Source organism: Chroicocephalus ridibundus, chromosome 7 (genome assembly GCF_963924245.1).
Source record: "Chroicocephalus ridibundus chromosome 7, bChrRid1.1, whole genome shotgun sequence".
NCBI lineage: Eukaryota > Metazoa > Chordata > Aves > Charadriiformes > Laridae > Chroicocephalus > Chroicocephalus ridibundus.
This window is the reverse complement of record NC_086290.1, coordinates 30,060,228-30,078,534: the sequence shown is the minus strand read 5'-3', so window position 1 is coordinate 30,078,534 and position 18,307 is coordinate 30,060,228. Positions and strand designations below refer to the sequence as shown.

At 41.9% G+C, this 18,307-nt stretch overlaps 1 protein-coding gene across 6 annotated transcripts in view; it reads right to left on the bottom strand.

Moving 5' to 3' along the window:
* Positions 1–605: 605 nt before the first annotated feature.
* ABI2 (abl interactor 2) overlaps positions 606–18,307 on the bottom strand; it is a 71,986-nt gene continuing 54,284 nt past the window's right edge. For all 6 annotated transcript variants that reach the window (XM_063341515.1, XM_063341512.1, XM_063341514.1 and 3 more), the window contains 4 exons: positions 16,313–16,471; positions 11,855–11,941; positions 11,364–11,537; positions 606–6,116 (listed from right to left, as the gene is read on the bottom strand). In XM_063341515.1, the coding sequence (XP_063197585.1) occupies positions 5,941–6,116; positions 11,364–11,537; positions 11,855–11,941; positions 16,313–16,471 (596 nt within the window). In that variant the 3' untranslated portion in view covers positions 606–5,940. The remainder of the gene's footprint in view (positions 6,117–11,363; positions 11,538–11,854; positions 11,942–16,312; positions 16,472–18,307) is intronic.

Genomic DNA, 18,307 nt, shown 5'->3' with positions numbered 1-18,307 from the left:
CTTGGTCATTTACAGTGGGCTCTGCACTCATCCACTGCCTCAGCAGTGCCAAAAGCAAAGCACAGCGTGCTTCTCCTCTGACTGCAAACCAAAGGTTGGGGCGGGTATCTGCTTTCAGAAAAAAGTGCATGGACAAAATCCATGTTAGACACTGACATTTCCAGAGAATTCATAGAAACTACTTGTCCATGCAAGTTGCAAAAGACACTTTTTCAAATGTGAAAAGAAGCACTTGTTCTTTACAAAAAAATCTCAGACATGTCAGCACTTTAGCAAGGCGCTGTAATGGAAATGAATTTGTACACAGCTCTTCTCATTAGTCAATAGTGGTAGGATTCTTCTGAGGTTTTAAGAGAAACAGGATCAAAGGTACTGCACACGTTTCAGCAGAGTCACCACGTTGGTGTTCAGCAAGATGCTGGGTGTAGGCTTACGTCTGGACAGCAGGCTGCTGCTGACTTTATGGTTTTGTAATACGTTTTGTAATAAGCAAAGGTGCTAATAAAATTAATGTTTAGAGTACCAAGAAAGATCACTTCCTGCATGGGCAGGAGATTGCACAAAATACATGGCTGTTTTGTTTTGGGTTTTTTTTTTTTTTTGAATGAATGAAAGCAGCAGAACACAATGGTCTGTGAAGTATTCTTTGTAACAGCAGTTGGCAAACCTTGGCTGCATCAAGCTTTCAGCAGCCTTCCCATGCATACAAGGTGGGGGTCCCACTATTCTTGCAGTTTCAAAATCAAAAGTAGATCAATAGGACTGTTACTACACATTGACTTCAGCTACTGGGGGGGACACACACCAAACCCCCCAAAAAACCCCACAAACTGTTACCTTCTTGCACTATTCTGACCTCTGTGTAATACCATTTTATCCACAAAATGTGGCAGTGCCTAATACTGAGAAATGCCAAAAGGTGGGGAAGGTGAATATACCTGTAAGCACAGTAAATGCTTGAAAGTGGTGCCCCATAAGCTGTAGCCCATCATCTGCCTGCTAGTGCTCAGTTTACAGCACCATCTTCTCTAGGGTTGTAAATACTTGCCTTAGTGAATGCAACAGCTTTGTGTGTTTCTCACTGCCACTGTTGTCAACATAGGAACAGAAGTCGTTGCATGGGGTTTATAATGCTTCCTGAAACACGGCCGTGCTCAGTGAGTGACTCTCCACTCTCAATGCAAGCACTGCTCCCAGTGGGAGCCACAGCGCCATGGTCTTTCCAACAGCATTCTCTTGCAGCGTCCAACAGGTTGCCCTGCAGAGACTACAGAGCCACCTGTTCCACAAGATGTCCTGTCCCACCTCTGGGAGGAGAAGCCCTGTAAATGCTCCCAGTTTACTAACCTGCATAAAGTCCCATCCTTTGCAGAAAGGAAAACATGGAAGTTCTGCTTTTGATTTATGCCTGAAGACCAGAGACTACTAAAACTACTAAAAGAGAGCTCAATTCTAGCAGAGAGAGAGGCACATCTGCAGTGCTTGCTAGGAAGTGGCAGAAGTTGCTGGGAAGAACACAGAGTCATCATCAAGCACAGGTGGGAGACACCACAGAAGCACAACAGTTTGCATCAGTGCCCAACCCTCTTCCACCTCCACTCAGCGATATGCACATACACACCAGGCAGGCAGCCTGCCCTCTGCCAGAAAGGGAGCATCAGTCCTGCTGCCGCCTCACTTACTTTCTTTTCATGCTAAATAAAATACCCTAGATAAAACTGCCACTGTTCAGAAGCTGCATCACTTCCAACATTAACTTTGGCTGCCACCAAGAACCCTCAGCAGCAAAGAAAGAAAATGCCCAGGAACCGTGAAAGGAAAACAAACTGCTCTAGCAAGTACTAGCTGGGTCTAAGCCTTCCTGGCACCCACAGGTAAGCCACCCAGCCACAGACCACTGTGGGGAGCTGTGGTTCAAACCAGCAGCAATCTCCAGCCACTTTCAGGAATATCCAAGTCACTTGTTCCTTTTATCACTAACCACAAGGACAAGCTGAGTCCCAGGAACGTGGTCAGCCTCCTGCTAACACACACCTAGCTCTGCCATCTGTCCCAGGGCCGTGCCGCACATTTTGTCCTCCAGTGAGAGCAACGGCTCTTCAGTGCATCAGTGTCTGTCTGTGTGTCACTGGTCAGGCATTGCTTCAGCTCTCCGGTGCCTACTCCAGCCAGTGGGCATGGGCACACCATCAGGATGCTCAAGCGCAAAATTTGCTGCTTGCCTCTCCTGCCCCTCTCAGCCCTCTGCTGCAACAGCCAGCGAGAGAAACAAAGAACATTAATCTACCATGGGGGTGGAGTGGGGGGAAGAGAGGAAAAAAATAATAACGGGTGAGACAGATGCAACCTCAGCCATCTCTCTTAGGCTGGAAAGAAGGCATCAAAATAACCTGCTTCGGCACTAGATGGGGATAGACTGGGTTGGCCCTCCTCTCACGCAGGCAGATGGCAGAGAGGCAGCTGTAGTTAATAGCTTTGTCCCTGGGGCCAAGAGCAATAAAGAAATCTCTCATACAGCAAACCAAAGCAAAATACACCACTAAAGAAGGCTGACTGATTTCTGTGCAAAATGAAAACAGCTGGCTGGGCTAAGGCAGCTCTCACAAAGGGAGAAACATGCTCATTTTGGCCATATAGCACTCTTTGGACTATTCTGGAGTGTCTCCTTCCCCCCACCTCCCCATGGATATGTACTGCTGATTCAGCAGCCTGTGATGCTGAACACCATCAGCTGTGGCAGCAGAACTCAGTGAAGGGATGTTGTGCACCTATTTGAAACACTGAGGTGTTCCCCCCCATTCTTCAACCCCATTTAAAGTAAACATGTAAATTAAAAAGGGGCGGCAGGACGGGGGGAGAAGGTTTGGGGGAAGGAGAAGTACAAGGGACAGAACTGGAAACACAACCCTCACTGACTTTACTAGCATGCAATCTACGTAACATTAATATACAAAGCCTGTTTACCTTGGCCTGGTCTATGACCATTACATCACATCATCCCCAAACAAGCCACAGAATTAAAACCTGTACAAAATAAAAAATATGCATAAAACTCAACAAGTTTCTTTACATTAGTACTGCATAATAAAGCATAAAACCAGCAGGAGGTGACCCAAAAATTCCATCCACAGCAGCTCTTGCAGGATAAACAAGTCCATGTGCTATCAGTGGGGACCAAACTAACCCCTGGCCCATCAGCCCAAAGCAAGTTCTTTAAGGAGCTTCACGCGTTCCACACTCAAGTTTTGCAGCCTCATCTTCTGTGCTGAGCTCTGACAAGCGTTCGGCATTTCCCAGTGTTCACACTGCTCTGCTCTCCCAATACAGAAAACTTGCACGATGCCCAACCAGCTGAATGACTTTTAAGGACATGGGTGTGTATCACACACAGTGGAAGTACACACTATCCCACCCACCTGTCAGAAGAATTCAAGCGCATGCTCTTACACAGACTGAGTTACAGACAGATTTCAGTAATGCGTGACCTCCCAGCTGGAGCACGCGTGCACAGGGAGCAAGGTTCAGCTCTCATTTAGTAGCTCGCTAAGCTGCCTGTGTGCTCAGTCTTTATGACAAACATACCAATGGCAAGAGAAACCAGGAAAGCTCTGACAGCCCTGGAAAACACAGCCACCCTGTGGGCCCTACAGGCTTGTGCAATACTGCTGTTCAATCACCCTGGCTGCTAGCCAGGCTGCCAGCACCACCTCCCTGCGCAAAAAGTGTAGACCTGCCCTATGACACTTCCACTGACTGCACAACCAGTGTTTCTAGGCTTGCTCCCAGAGAAAGGAGGGGCTGAGGGAACTGAATGTGGCTGCTTCTTTTAGTCTTGCTGCGAGACAAAGGTTTTCACAGCGGAAGGTAGAAGGGTATCTGTTCTGGCTAACATGCATCCCAAACAATAATGCTGTCAGCTTCCAGAAAGAAGACAACAGTGTCTTGGCTACACGGCTTGGACTGAGCAGGGGAGAAAGTAACTTCTATCTTTGCACCAGTTTCTTCAAGGTTGTACCTCCTGTAGGCTTTAACCAAACTAGTTCCCAATGCATTGTGACAGGAGTTAACACACTCTTCCACAAGCTCACAGCAGGTGACCACACTCGTCCATATCCCACAAATACACCTTGCCCTCTTTGTTTCCTCTTTCTTTCCCCTTGCGCAGCTATGGCTCCTCCCCGCCCAGGTTTGCACCAAAACTGCACCTCCGTCCTGATATTGCGCTAATTACCAAGCAAGGGCATTGGGTCGACTACCTGTATTGTTGCCAATACTGTCACAAACTCAGCCCCGGTAGCGCTCTCTTGCACACCACTCTGTTTTACACACAGGCCTCAGAAGACAGCTGCAGCACTGGCTCGCCTTTGACAAGCTACTGTGGGTACCAGCTGGAACTTGGCCAGGCGACAGGCAAGAGTTGTCCAGGAAGATGCCCTGGCCCAGGAGGCTCTCACCATACAGGAGTCAGCTCATTTTTCACGCTAACAGGACTGCAACAGGAGGTTTAATCAGTTTACTCTGTTAATGCATGACATTTACCCAAAGATAACATCTAGTCCTTCCTCGTCCTTCCTAAGGACAGACTATTACAGCCCTCACTTCACACCGATCTGCTAGGCCAAACCACTGAGCAGCATTTTTATCTTTTTAACTAGGTTAAAAAGCAAACTATCAACACAGGGGGCTACAGAGCCTTCACTTGGTATTACTCCACCCCAGATCCACCAGTACAGCTCAAAATATCTATTTCTTTATAATAAACAAAGGAGAGGGCTGGGGGAAGAGCTAGGACTACTACTAGTTACGGCTTGGATTTCCATGGGAAACCAGTACACACAACAGCCCTTTTTACTTCCACTGAAGAAATTTTGGCAACAGACATGAAGACGACAATTGCCGTTTGTCCTGCCTCTGCACAGGGCTCTCACAGTTCATATGCAAATCTAGTCATCAAGTACAAAATAGCCAATTTACAATACCTGATTGGATTTTTAAGATTATATTGTGCATAAGACTAAACTTGGGGGTAAGTTTCTCTAGTGCAAGCAGGCGTGAGTAGATTTGAACCTTAGATCACAGCCCCTAGAGTTTATCCTCAGACCCCAGGAGGACCTGTAAACTTTGTTTCGCCTTCACCGTCAACGGCATCTGTGAGTTCTGTTTAAACCGGCAGCACCCATGGCAAGTAGCTCCCTGCGGAGAGGAGCACATTTACATCAGTGCAGAACACAAAACAAATCTGTGGCATTCAAAAGATGAGGAAATGGGGGTGGGGGTCCTCTGGACTGCAGCCATCTTAATTGTCTAAACTGAAAGGTGAGTGAATGAAAGCCAGCTCTGTGTGCCCCTGTGTCAGCCTACATGTGCAGAGCAGCTGCAGAAGTGTTTACGCTAAGATGCATCCAACTATCTGGAAGTCAGTTACAGGAACAGCTCTGTGCAGAAATCCCAGTGCTTGCTAGCGCACGACTGTTCTTCCAGCTGCACAGGAGTGTAGTGTAGAAACAGGAGGGATGTCCACTGGCCAGTAACCCTTCACCACAAGCATCCAGGACATCCCAAACGCCAGGCACTGCTGCCAAGGGTAGTACCACGAGGGCACACAGGATTCCTGAGACAGATCCCAAAGCCTGTCAGAAGAAGTCAGAATTCGGAGTGAAGTATCAGCTACTCAACGAGTTTGTTACATCTCAATGGGTCAGCCTAATTCAATGTCAGATGGCTCAGGATAGCCTCTGCTGGCAGCCGGAAGAGCCATTTGTTCAAAAAACTCAAATCACTATTGTTTTATAATGACAAAAAAAAAAAAAAAAAAAAAAGAGTGGTTGTTACAATTATCCTTCATTCGGTTATACTGGATGGGGCCCCAGAGGCTGGTGGAGATCTGGGAGGCCCTCACAGCTCCTGCAGCAGGAGGTGCAGTTTTCTGTCCTCTAGTCTTCACTCTGAGTAATGCATGATCGACTCCACATAGTTCCCTGGGAAGAGCCCCGTCACTCCATTCATGACCCCCTCATACCAGCCATCATCATTTTTCTTGATGACATAAATGATGGCACCTTCCTGAAACGAGAGCTCATCTTCTTTGTCCTTCGTGTAGTCGTAGATTGCCACCACTAGGAAAGAACAGAGCACGACTGTTAGGAGAAGTACAGGGAGGAGGAGGAAAACCAACCTACCTTGTACAAAGTTCTCCACATTCAAGGCAATCTCAGAGAACTGCACTGCCTCACCTCCATGTGTGCAGAATGACCTGCTGAGAGAGGCAGCTTCTTCCAACCTCTTTTATAAGAGCTCATGCTTTGAAGCACATGGGCCAGGACTACTTTTCTTTCTTACTATTTCCACACCCACCAGAGGAAAAGGTTACAAATATATGATAAACTTTTGGTGTGGAATGATACAAGGAGATGTATGTAATTACCCATGGCTATGACCAGTCAGACCTACTCCAAGATTCCGTTAGATATACGTGCAAAACCAACTAATGGTCAGCAGGAAAACATGGAAGAGGGAGAAGTAGTAAGAGCTCTCTTCAGATCACAGTAAGAATGAGCCAAGGCTAATGTCCCAGACTTCCATCTACCTTAGCTACCTCCACATTTAAATCTGTAAAATGCGTATGTGCAGTCCCAGTAGCTAGAAGTCACTCCCAGGGTATACAATGCCAAAGCAGACGAATCCCAGTTAGGAGCCAGGAAGAAGTAAGGTGATTCTCTGAAACAAAATGTATGCCTACTGTATCAGGACATTTTTCTTACAGCTGCAGAATATTTTACTGAAGGCACGAAAGCTGTTAGGAAAGTCAAAGAAATTGGACAAAGCACTGGCAAATATTAAAGAGAGCATTGTCCTGAAATGGCAGAAAATAGACATCAACTTGGTACGTTTTTCCATTCTCAGTCCTATCATTATGTGTTTCATACAAAAAATTAGCTATACCAGACTCTGAATACTTCAACAAATAACATCAGTCACTGCTTTGAGCACTTGGCAATGAAACATGCAGTGCTGCCATTGAAACGAAACGGATGTTGGGCAGGAATCCTAAAATCTTGCACTGGAGATAGATGGGAAGATTAAACCAAAGCAAGGAAAAAAACATTAACAGCATGTGTTCATAAGCACAGTGTCCAAGAGCGCTACTAAACTCATCATTCCTTTCAAAAGAAAAGAGGCCATTTGCTTTTGAGGGAGCAAAGGAAACAACAGAAATATTTACTAAGGAAACGTGGATCCTGAAGAGATTATAAAGTAAAATATACAAATCAATCCCGGTGGAGAATCAGAGTATGTACAGATATTATTTTTTTTTAATAAATCTCACAAACGGGAGATTTGTAGCATTTAACCGGAACATATTTAAAAAGCAAATGTTGCTGGCTCTACACTTATGCCAGCACAGTTGTTAAGTAACTAATTCTAACTAGTTTTAGACATATCATTCTAAGGGAACAAAACACAAATGGAGAAATGAGTAAATTTTTAGCTTGAAAAACAGAGGTCACTATATGAACACGTGATACATTTAATTAAAGTCCTTCTAAATTCCTTTTTAACTGCCTTCTAGACCTGTTTATTTCAAAACATTTCTTCCTACAGTCACTGTGCTGTTGTTCTTCGTTCTCTTGATAATAATAATCCAAGGATCATAGTAACTTCCAATTCCTTCCTTTCTCATTTTTGAGCATACTCTCTGTTACTGAATGGATTCATTATTTCATGATCCCAAGTAGGAAACTCTATTCTAAGTTTGGGATGAAAATATACTTCTTGTTAAGCCTCTTGTAAAATTACCTGAAGCCTGGTTTTGTGTTTATATCACCATTACCTCCTCCTGCACGTTACTTGTGTACTGGCAACGTTCCTTTCGCTAAACAACTGTTTAATCCTTCTCTGTAGTCCCACCAGTTCAAGCTGTGAGCTTGTCAGTTACCACGAGCTACCAGGAGCCCAGGCCAGTATTGCAAAAAAGGCTCCAGATGAGACAGGAAGCAGCAATACTGACTCAGGAGATGGCATCCTTCCCTGCGAGGCTGAGCCAGGACCTCCTGGTTTCTATCTGAACACATTTCAGTGCAGATATGAAAAACAGAATTACTCGCTTAGGTTGATATTCTTCCAATTGGTGATCTTTGGTTCTTCAACAATTACACAGAGTTTGGCTGAACTCTGTTAGATCAAACTGACCACAAATGTAGGCCAGACTGATTATCCAACTGAAATCTGATAGCTGTGACCACACACTTTCTCTATGTGGTATGAGGGCAATTTTTCCTTCTGGATACCCATTTCTCTCACCTGATTTGCAATTTGGGACATTTTCTTACCTTTTCATGCCACGCACCCAGACACAGAGCTCAGTGGAAAATTGCAGCGTGCTTTCCTGGACATTGCTGGTTGGCTGTTGCTATTACAGCCACGTGGTAGTGTCCTCAAGTTCAACGTCCCCAGTAACTGTATCCTACCTAAGAGTTTCTCCATCTGTTCAACATAAATCTGCTATTCAATTCTGTCCTCAGCTGTAGGTTAGAGCATGTCTTAATGTTAAATATACCTCCCACGCTGCATGTCCCTTTTACAGAACTGCATCATACTGAATCCCACCTCAATATATAGCAACCCTCCATATTTGACACCTCCTTGGTGTCCCAGCTTCTACATTCTCACTTTTGCAAAGGTTATCTACACTATTCCTATTAGAAGTGTTTTCATATGAACTTAAATAAGTAAACAGTCATACAAAAAGAACAAGCACAAATCCTAGGAATTGCTACTCCGCTTATTGGAGCTAATAGTGTTTGAACAGCCATTTCCTTCTATGAGTTTTGTCTGCTTTGAATCATGTGGCACAGAATACTATTTATAGGAACTTAAGGAGTTGCCATAGAAATAATTATTTTGCAGACAATAAAGCATTATTAGTTCTCAGCAACGTAAGTATACAGAACTTTGAGTATGAAAGTCCTCTTTTAGCATGGGGCTTTTCATTAAAGTTAAAGCCAAGCACTTCTCTCCCAACTCCTGCAAAGTAGTCAAGTCTCAAGACATGGGTTGAATTTAAGTAGAGCTATTCATATAACTAAAACAGAATCCACCCCTATGACAATATCTCATTTTTTCTGGTATCCTAAAACTACTATTTAAACGGTTCTTCATACATTGTAAGCACATTCATTTTTTTAATTACTTTTATGAGTGTTTCTAAGAACAGACCAACTTTTGAGATGTTTCAGTCTTCTTGTTTTCAAAATACAGATCAAAATTATGCTTTTACATGGCACTCTACATCAATACGAAAGAATGTTTGGTTTTGTGTACTTTTGTTTTCTGCAGGAAAAATGTTCTGACTAAAAGCCTGGCTTTCTCCAGCTTATCTTTAAAGACTCCCATTACAGTTTTGCTATCCCACGTGTTTTTCACTGTAAATATCAAACTACGAGTGCCTGTACTGCCTGCTCAGATGGAACAGATCTGTGCATATATGAAGCTTTATAAATTATTTTAGTTCACAAGCTCATAGAAGGCACACAGTAAAGCAGATCAGAGAAATATGCTATAATTCAAATGTCATTGTTTCTTCAAATAGAAAGTTGTTTTCCCAGGCCACATGCCACGTGATTTCATAGCTTCTCTTTCCCACATACACACGCACATCCGTTGCATTAGTATGAGACGCTATGAACAGGCAATGCACATCAGGGTCCTCCTTTTCCTGTTTCGCTCCTAGCTGAAATGCTACTGAGGATTTGCTGAGGGCCAGGTGGCAGGAATAACAGAAACGTAACAAAGATAGTGATATAAATGTAGAATTAGGCTAAAGAGTGTCTTATGCCTGGAAAAATACAGAGAAAAATCTTGAGACTCACTCTCCTATCAAAAAGTAACACGCCTGCAATCTTCATCCAGCACAAAATACACCAACTACAGTGAAACTGAGCAGATACTGTGCATTCTTAGAAATGCCTGATAAGGAGGAGTTAAGTAATACAGCACATCCAGTATTTGCTGAAATGACCTGCACTGGTCCCAACCTGAAGAAATTTGCCATCCTCCACCAAAGGAAGAAATGCAGTATCAGGAACCCTGCTCCAAAACCTGATTTTGTGAAGCCAGGTAATTCACATCAATAATCAGGAATACCCTCCAAACTGTACAGCAAGAAGAGTACTTTGTATATGAGATCCCCTTTTTCCCTGTCCTCCCTCATGGAAATAAGCTTCCCTGACAAGAACAAGCTGAAGCAACTTTCAATCAAACAAAGAGCCTGTGTGCACCAACAGAATAATAGTGACACTTGCTGTCAATCACGGGTGTGGAGAGGTCAATAGATAGAGCAAGTCATGTAAACACCCTGCAACTCAGAGCCACTTTGACAAATGGTCTCAGCTTGTCAGCTAAGCCTGGGTACTCCATGCACTGAACACTTACCCAACTAGACAGAGGACGGGAAAATAACAAAAAAACTCCCACATACCCCTCCATCTCCCTCGGGAATAGTAATGTTTTCCTTGGGCAGGAGTTGGCAGAAAGTGCCTCTTCCATCTTTTTTCCCCCCCCTTCAAGTCCTGCACTGGGTTTATCTTTGTGGCATTCTTGAATTTTTTTCCCTGATGCAGACTGAATGTGTCTAACAGTCACTCGGCAGAGATGCCTTGTTGCTTTGCGACATAAGATTTTATATCACCCTTCACTAAGGGGTACACAACCCTGTTTCATACAGAACACAAGGCAGTAGATTTTTTTCATATTCGAGTTCCCTAAGCCATTTATCTACTCAGGTTATTTTACCTGTAGTTTTACTCCAGCATGTTTCCACACATCTGCTTCAGAACTGGCAGACATCTAGATGCAGCCACGCAGCAATGCCTCAGTTAGTCCTACACAGACCCAGCGCTTTTTAGCTCAGCACAGCCCCACACTGATGCAGCATTGCAGCTTCCAGAGCCCCAAACACATGTTGCAGCACTTCCCCAGATGCACCCATATGTTCAAAGTTCCAGTGCAAATGCAGCACCAATTCATTCATTTTTTACCTCATGTGAGTTTGATTATTAGGATTAAGCAGACTACTGAAAGGTGAGTCTTAAGTAGATTACAGAAGATTTAAAATATAGGTAATTAGCCAGCTAATCATTATCTTTCCTTTGTGGAGAAAGGGGTGAAAGAGTCAGACTCAGAAGAGTAGCTTAACTTTCATTCTTTAAGTTGCCATATGGAGGAGCACCTCTACCACAATACCAAAGACTGGCTAGGAGTGAGTCTAGGCAGACTCCACTCCACGTCCAAAGCGGCATGGCAGGAGCTTATACAAAATGTTGTTACAAACACAACGCTACCATCTCTACTAGCTCTAAACCTACCCTTTTCTAAGTAGGTTCTTGGTGCCCAAGGAGGGTCCTCCTCAGCGTATGGATCACTGTACTCCACCACAGCTGCTTCCTCCTCCTCATAATCCTCTGGAGGTGGGGGTGGAGGTGGAGATTCATCGAACACTGGCTCATCCACAGGCGGTGGCGGGGGAGGAGTATCTGAAACTGAAAATAAGTATAACCATGAAAATGTCTCTGGAACCATGGTAGCAGGTTGAAGCAATATTCCCTATCCCAATTAGTTGCACTGGGACCAATAGTTAAACTTGTGGAAATACACTAGAGACAATAAAATTCAGAGAAGGAAGAATCAGGTTCCTCCAATAAAATTATTTCCTTTACCCTCTCTCACAATTTCAGACAAGCTTGCAGAGCAGTAGAGAAGGCAGAATTCTGGCTACATACAGACAAATCTTTTCATCCACTCAAAACAAAAGCCACATCCAGTAATAAACCATAGCATAAGGAAGCGGCAAACTTACTGTTTTCTTGAACTCTGGCCACAAATCCCATTAGTGGTAACTGTGGAGTTACCTGTAGAATGGAGGGGGGAGGAGGAGCAAGGGATGCTGCCACAGAAATTAAAAAGAGAGAGGCATTCAGTTAGAAACACAACAAAGCAGCAAACAGGAAAGTAGACATCATCACCACTCAGACAGTGTAGCAGTGTGCCAAGAAGCTGAGATAAAAAAGCTGACATTCAAAGAAAAATGGCTCAGGTGGTTTAAGCATATTCCTAATCCTTACTTCAAGGAGACTTCTCTATTTTTAAAATTTCCAACCCAGCTCTTTTTCATAAGATTAAGAATCCATGTTGAAGTATTCTTCTGATTTGACAATGAGATTCCTTTAAGTTGAAGTTTATTACTACAGCAATATAGCAGTTTATGAAGAGACCTAATGAACAAATTTATCAAGACAATTCCCTCCCTATAATCCTCCACCTTTCAGATCAAATTGGCATTTATAGAGGAGGCTTCTATAACAGCATCCATGAATCCTTAGTAATGCAAATGGATATAAGTAGTTTTCTCCAAAACATAAGCAAACCCCATCAAATGAGTCAGTTATTTTAGGTGAAACAGAAAAAGATGCCTTTGAGAACTGAGCGTACTTGGAAGACACAGGACTTTTAGCTCTATTGGTAGAACAAAGCGTACTGTGCTGCTGCCCAACAACAGGGCCTATTCCAGACGTGCTGCCTCGTTTCCTTCCCACCTGATTTCGCAGACCACTGCACTGAACTCTGAACGGCCCTTTTACTGGTACCAGAAGAGCTGTCTTTCTTTGTACAATACATGTGAATTCACATTTAAAGAATATACTATCAGCCAGTGGCAAATGTTATAACACTGAACTGTGGCTTAGGCCAGCAATGAAAGTTTCAGTTCTCTAGTTAAGTTTAAAAAAAAAAAAAGTTAGCTAGTTTTATCTAGTTTTAGTATCACTTTGCAAGAGTAATGCAGTAATATTCTTTAAGCAAGTTACAAGATTATTTTTCAGAAAGCACACCTCAGGAAAAGCTAAATAATTTTCTTGTTAGTAGTGGCATACAAAAACATTTAGTCATGTCCAAAAGAATGAGGGGGAAAAGGTCTACAATTCATTTACCAGTACATTAATTTAGCTTGCAGAACAGAACTAAATAAAATTTCAAACTAATTCCAGAACTGGTAAGAAAACTGCCATGTATGATGTAGTATTTTTCATAATTAAATCACATCATCATAGCAAATGAAAAGAACTCCAGAGCATATAAAATTCACATCTCAAAGTTTCTTCTGTTTGCTTATTTCAGTAACTATTTTTTGAAGTGCTTTGGATGTCGTCTGTTGCTCACATTCACATTCCTTTAACAACCACACACCCCAAATAATAAAACCAACAGAGCAACCATCCTTTTTGTTGCAAAAATATCCTTGTACCTCCATATAAAGCAAACTCCATTATCTCACCATTTAATTGATGTTTCTTGAGAAAAACCGAAAAGCATTTCTAATTACAGCTTCTTTGATTTGAATGACGTGACCCCTGAGAGTATTTATTCCTTCAAGTGTAACCACAGTGGCTGGAAAAATACTTAGTCTTGCATTTTTTCAAAGCAGTAAAAGGGAACTTGAATTTTAAGTCCTACTCAAACGCAGTAGTATTCATGGATTCAACATTCTTGTGCAACTATGAAGTCCATGCCTTTTTAATTATATATGCTATAAAAATGTTCAGTTTCAAAATGTTTCCTCTATTCAACGTCATATGGATTCATACAATTCATACCTATCATATGAGACTAGCTTCAGTTTCCTAAGTCCCCTCAGTGTACTTTGTTCATGTGCTATATATATTTCTTTGAAAGAAATAACGAGGTTTTCCACGTAGAAAAATAAATCACTCTAGACAAGCACTCCAAGCAAATACAAAAAAATCCCTTAGTTTAGTTTGGGCTGTGTGGTTTAATCAAGTGGTGATGCTAACAGTAGCTGACATCATTCCTTTTTTATCTTATCCATTTGGCTTTGTGCTTCACTCTATTTACAGAGCAGGGACTATCATATTATATTGTCTCTATATGATATAAAATGACTCTAAGCTAGTTTTGACCTTTAGGAGCCAATACAATAAATATTTTATTAATAATGACTTTGTTTACAAAGTGCATCAGAAGAACCTTACTGTACCTCCGCTGTCTCAAAAGATGAGATAAACACCAGCTTAAACATTCCGTCCCAGATTCCTTCCATATAGACCATTGGTAGATTCATCTGTGCAGTTGTTGTAAATTAATTCAGAAATGCTCAAGAGAACCTTTCACTAGATTGCTTCAGCCTGGTAAGAATTCAGCTGTACAAAGAGTGTGCAGTGCAGACCACCATCTCAATACTTGCCCAGTTTCTCCCACAGGGTTTTTAGCCTGTGCTGAGCTTTATACTGCTTAGATACTGGTATCTAAGGTTGCAAAGTTGAAACACTCATTAGGTGGCATGGCTGGCAAGAGTGGCTTTGGGACAGTCATATGCTGAGATCATTTACAGTCTGCATTCCTTAATATTTTCTATTCAGTTATTAAAAAGGTCTCACCATGAAGTAGAGAAATTATATTATCTTAGAAGTGTCATTCAAAAGCACAGGGCAAGGCAAGTATCTTTCATCCTCCTCTGAAGTGAATAAACAAAAACGACTACACACCAACATACTAAAAAAATGGAAGTGCAAAAAACAGTACTGCTTTACTGCCAAACAGCCTGCAAAGAAGAACAAGCCTTAGCTGGCACACTCCTCTGCCTGTTGTAAGGTCTCTTTTTCACCTCTCAAGTTTGCATTTTCTCCCTCTCTCCAGGAATGCTGAGAAGCAATCATGGCCCCTGTCCTGTCAGTGCTAAACCCACTCCTTACAGACACAACAGTCCCTTTCTTCTTAGGGTCTTCATCAATTATGCATGCGTAAGCATCCTCTGCTTTCAAGGTACAGGCCAAAAAAACTTGGTTCAGTATAACTGTAAAGCTAATAAATTCTGTATTCTGCTAGGTATATTTATAAAAAAAGTACCTTACTACAACTGCTTATCAAGTATGCCAGTATAATTGAAATACTTTGTTTGTGATTTACAATGACTAATAATGATAATCATTATCTTCCTTTTGGGCACACAGACTGAATTGTAGTTATGTAACTTAACTGAAGTCTATTTGGCATCTTCTGTGATTACCTATTAACAATGCAATGGTAGCTTGCAGAGAATTATCCCTTTGCTAAAGCAGAAATGCACAGCGGTTGTCAGAAACTCTCGGGATATAGTGAAAATCCTCTTTACTGCAAAGGTAATCCTGAAAGGTTTCTTTTATTGCTATTACCCTTTCCTTCTTGCCTATTCCCCTTCAGCCTTCATATGCACATAATGTGCTTAACAAATACCACACATTTCAGGCAACTGGGCTGCAATTTAGTCATATAACCTCCTCCACTCCCCTGTCCCCACCAGGACCATCCATTTCCTTCTCAAGTTAAGCACACGTATCTCTTTGCAGGGTAGCTCACAAGCAGTAATATTTGAACCTGATCAAATCCCTTAAATGCAGATTGCAGCATGTGACCTAATTCCAAGTTCAGTGCTCAGTTAAAAAAAAAAAACACTATCAAAAACCACCACCACCACAACAAAACAGAAACGCACTGTAGTGCTTGCAAGTCAACATTCAGTCTTGCTGGTAATTGGGCATCTCCTAATAGGGAACTTTCAGTATGTCTCCTACATCTTTCTGTAGCTTTGCCAAAAAAGAAAGTATGCCCTGCTCTGGTATCAAAACCTTAACATCACACCAGAAGCACAGGGAAAAGGACTCCTTAGATGAAAAGCTACTGTGTTTTACCTGACACACAGGACGCACCACTCCTTGTTAATATCTCATCCTGCTTTTTAAGACAGGTCGCCCATTAAAATGGTCACCCATGACCTCTGGACTTATCAGATGACACAGCTCCCTTGCATCCCATACCAAACACCACTGAGGTATCCAATGCTTACCTTTGTATTAACAAGTGCAATTTCCTGAACTGTACATTAATCACAAGGAAAAAGCATACAAGATAAAGACTGATTAATGAAGAATCAGTGTTATGGTGCAAAATCAAATACCCATTCCACATCAAAGCAGATATGTGACACATGGTGTTGTAAAGGACGAAAGCTTGTCTAATAGAGACTGTGAAATCAAAAGTAATTTATTTGGCAACAAAGCCAGTGTTGTTTTAAGCTGCTTGCCATAATGCAAGCTGAACTCTTTACTTGGACAGCAGCTTTGGCATGGCTACCAGCAACATACTGGAAGTTACCTGAGACTAACTGCAAGATCTGCAATGGAGACAGAACGTAAGATTTCAGAGATCTGAAGGCCACTCCATTCACCACTGTGTTGAATTCAACAGAGCAGAAAAGCTTTCTTACCTGGGTTCTGGTTATAAAACGGGCCCCCATTCATCTGGTTCTGAAGGCTTGTCTGTGATGTGATCGAAGGAGGACGCCGATATGGCAAAGATCCCCCTATTGTTGGGGGTGTGTGTCGAGATGCAGGCCTGTTCATGCTGTAGAACTGAACGGGGTGACCTAGGTTAGAAAGAGAAATATATTAGCAAAAAGAAGAATGATGCCTGCCTTTTTTATATCTGCCTTCAAAAATCAAAGGCTGGGAAAGATTTTTTTGGTTGCTTTTTTTTTCAGACAGTCTGCATCCTAGGAGCGGTCAGCCAGTTCAGCTGCCAGACTGGCAAGACACTGGATGTCTCAATAGCAACACAAAAACCAACTCTCCCAACTGCCCGTACTCAGCACTGCTCACAAAAGCCAGCATGAAAATACAAAGGTGTCTAAGCTACAAAGTTTCAAAACGAAAGAAAGTTATTCGCAGTTATCCATTTTATATAATGTATTATAATAACTTCTTGCAAATTTAGTTATTTATAAACCTGCAAAAATATAGTACTTCACAGTCCAGCAATTAAGCAACATACATGTACAAACTAACTATATGGCATTTCCAACATTTAAAGCTATGACCTTCTACAACTGAAAAAACACTACACTATCTTAGTGCTGTTCAGGAAATAAGCAGAGAATCATGCGGGGAGAACAGAATGTTAGAAACTGCTTGAAGGATGGAATAAATTAAACCATACTCCTCTTTCAGGGAGCTGTCAATTGAATCAACTCCTTAAAAACTTGCTCTCCATTTTAATCACTTCCTGTATCAGAATAATTGATCCTGAATCTAAGCAAGCAAGAAATGAAGCAAGACCACCAAGCTATCTTCTGTGCTCGCATAAAGTTCTCTAGCTTATATACTGTATATAACAGTAAACTGGATTTGTTATACCCATATGGGTTACTACCCTCCCTAACTATTCTGCCTCCACCATTTGTGCTAGAGGTAAATTTCAGAGCTTGCAAATAAACAAGAGAAGAAGGGATGGTCACTGTGGTTGAGGAGACATGCATGCAGGGAAGTAAATATGGAAACAGAACAAATGAATGAGCAAATTTTTTAAAACCTGCATTGTTCTCCACTATGTTTTGATTGCTTTGCAAAACTTCACACTAGGTCAGTAAATAAAATGCAAGTTGCTTGCTGTGTTACTTGCTTCTAAGAGCAAATGCATGAATTAGAGATTCACGTTCCTCCTGCTTTGTATAGCTATGTACATCTCAAAAAATGTACTTTTTACAGATGAGGAAGAAGAACAGTTACGAAGCAATCCACCTAGTATATCAGCTTTTTCACATTTTTCCTAATGCGTCTGTCTCCCTGTTACTCAATGTACTCGTAGAAGTTAGTGGTAGTTGGACAGAAGGGAGGAGAGAAGAAACAGGGATGAGGGATCTTTAAGGACCAAAAACTACAACCTCATAAACAGTAAACTATCCAGTCTCTTCGAATACTTTATTTCAGAGAAGCCACGCAAGCAACATTACTAATAGCACAGGGAAACAAAAGCTCTTAAAAATACTAAGTAACCTGAAATTTCTCTTAGGGAATTGTGAATGTGAATTTATAGCCATTAAAATATTAATCTCTGTTTGATTTTAACTTGTCAAAAATACAGAAGCAATATGGCTTAAGAACTGGGATACTGACAGTGCACCAAAAATGGAAAACTGATTGAGGCCCCATGACACAGCTCATCTTCTAAACATCAGGACATCTTCTGATACCCAAATTCATCACAGTTCCAAAGCTTCTAGTCATAGTCATGCATTCTAGAATATGTATTTTCTAATTCTATATGAATCATAGCACCTTAAACTAAATACAATTTCAAGAATGCCCTGGCACCTGGTGAAACTCTTACTAAGAGAGGCCAACACTAATAAACACACAAACCAATTCACACCGTTGTGATCAGCCTCCACTATAAAGAAAAGTAACAAAGCACGTAGGTAGCTATA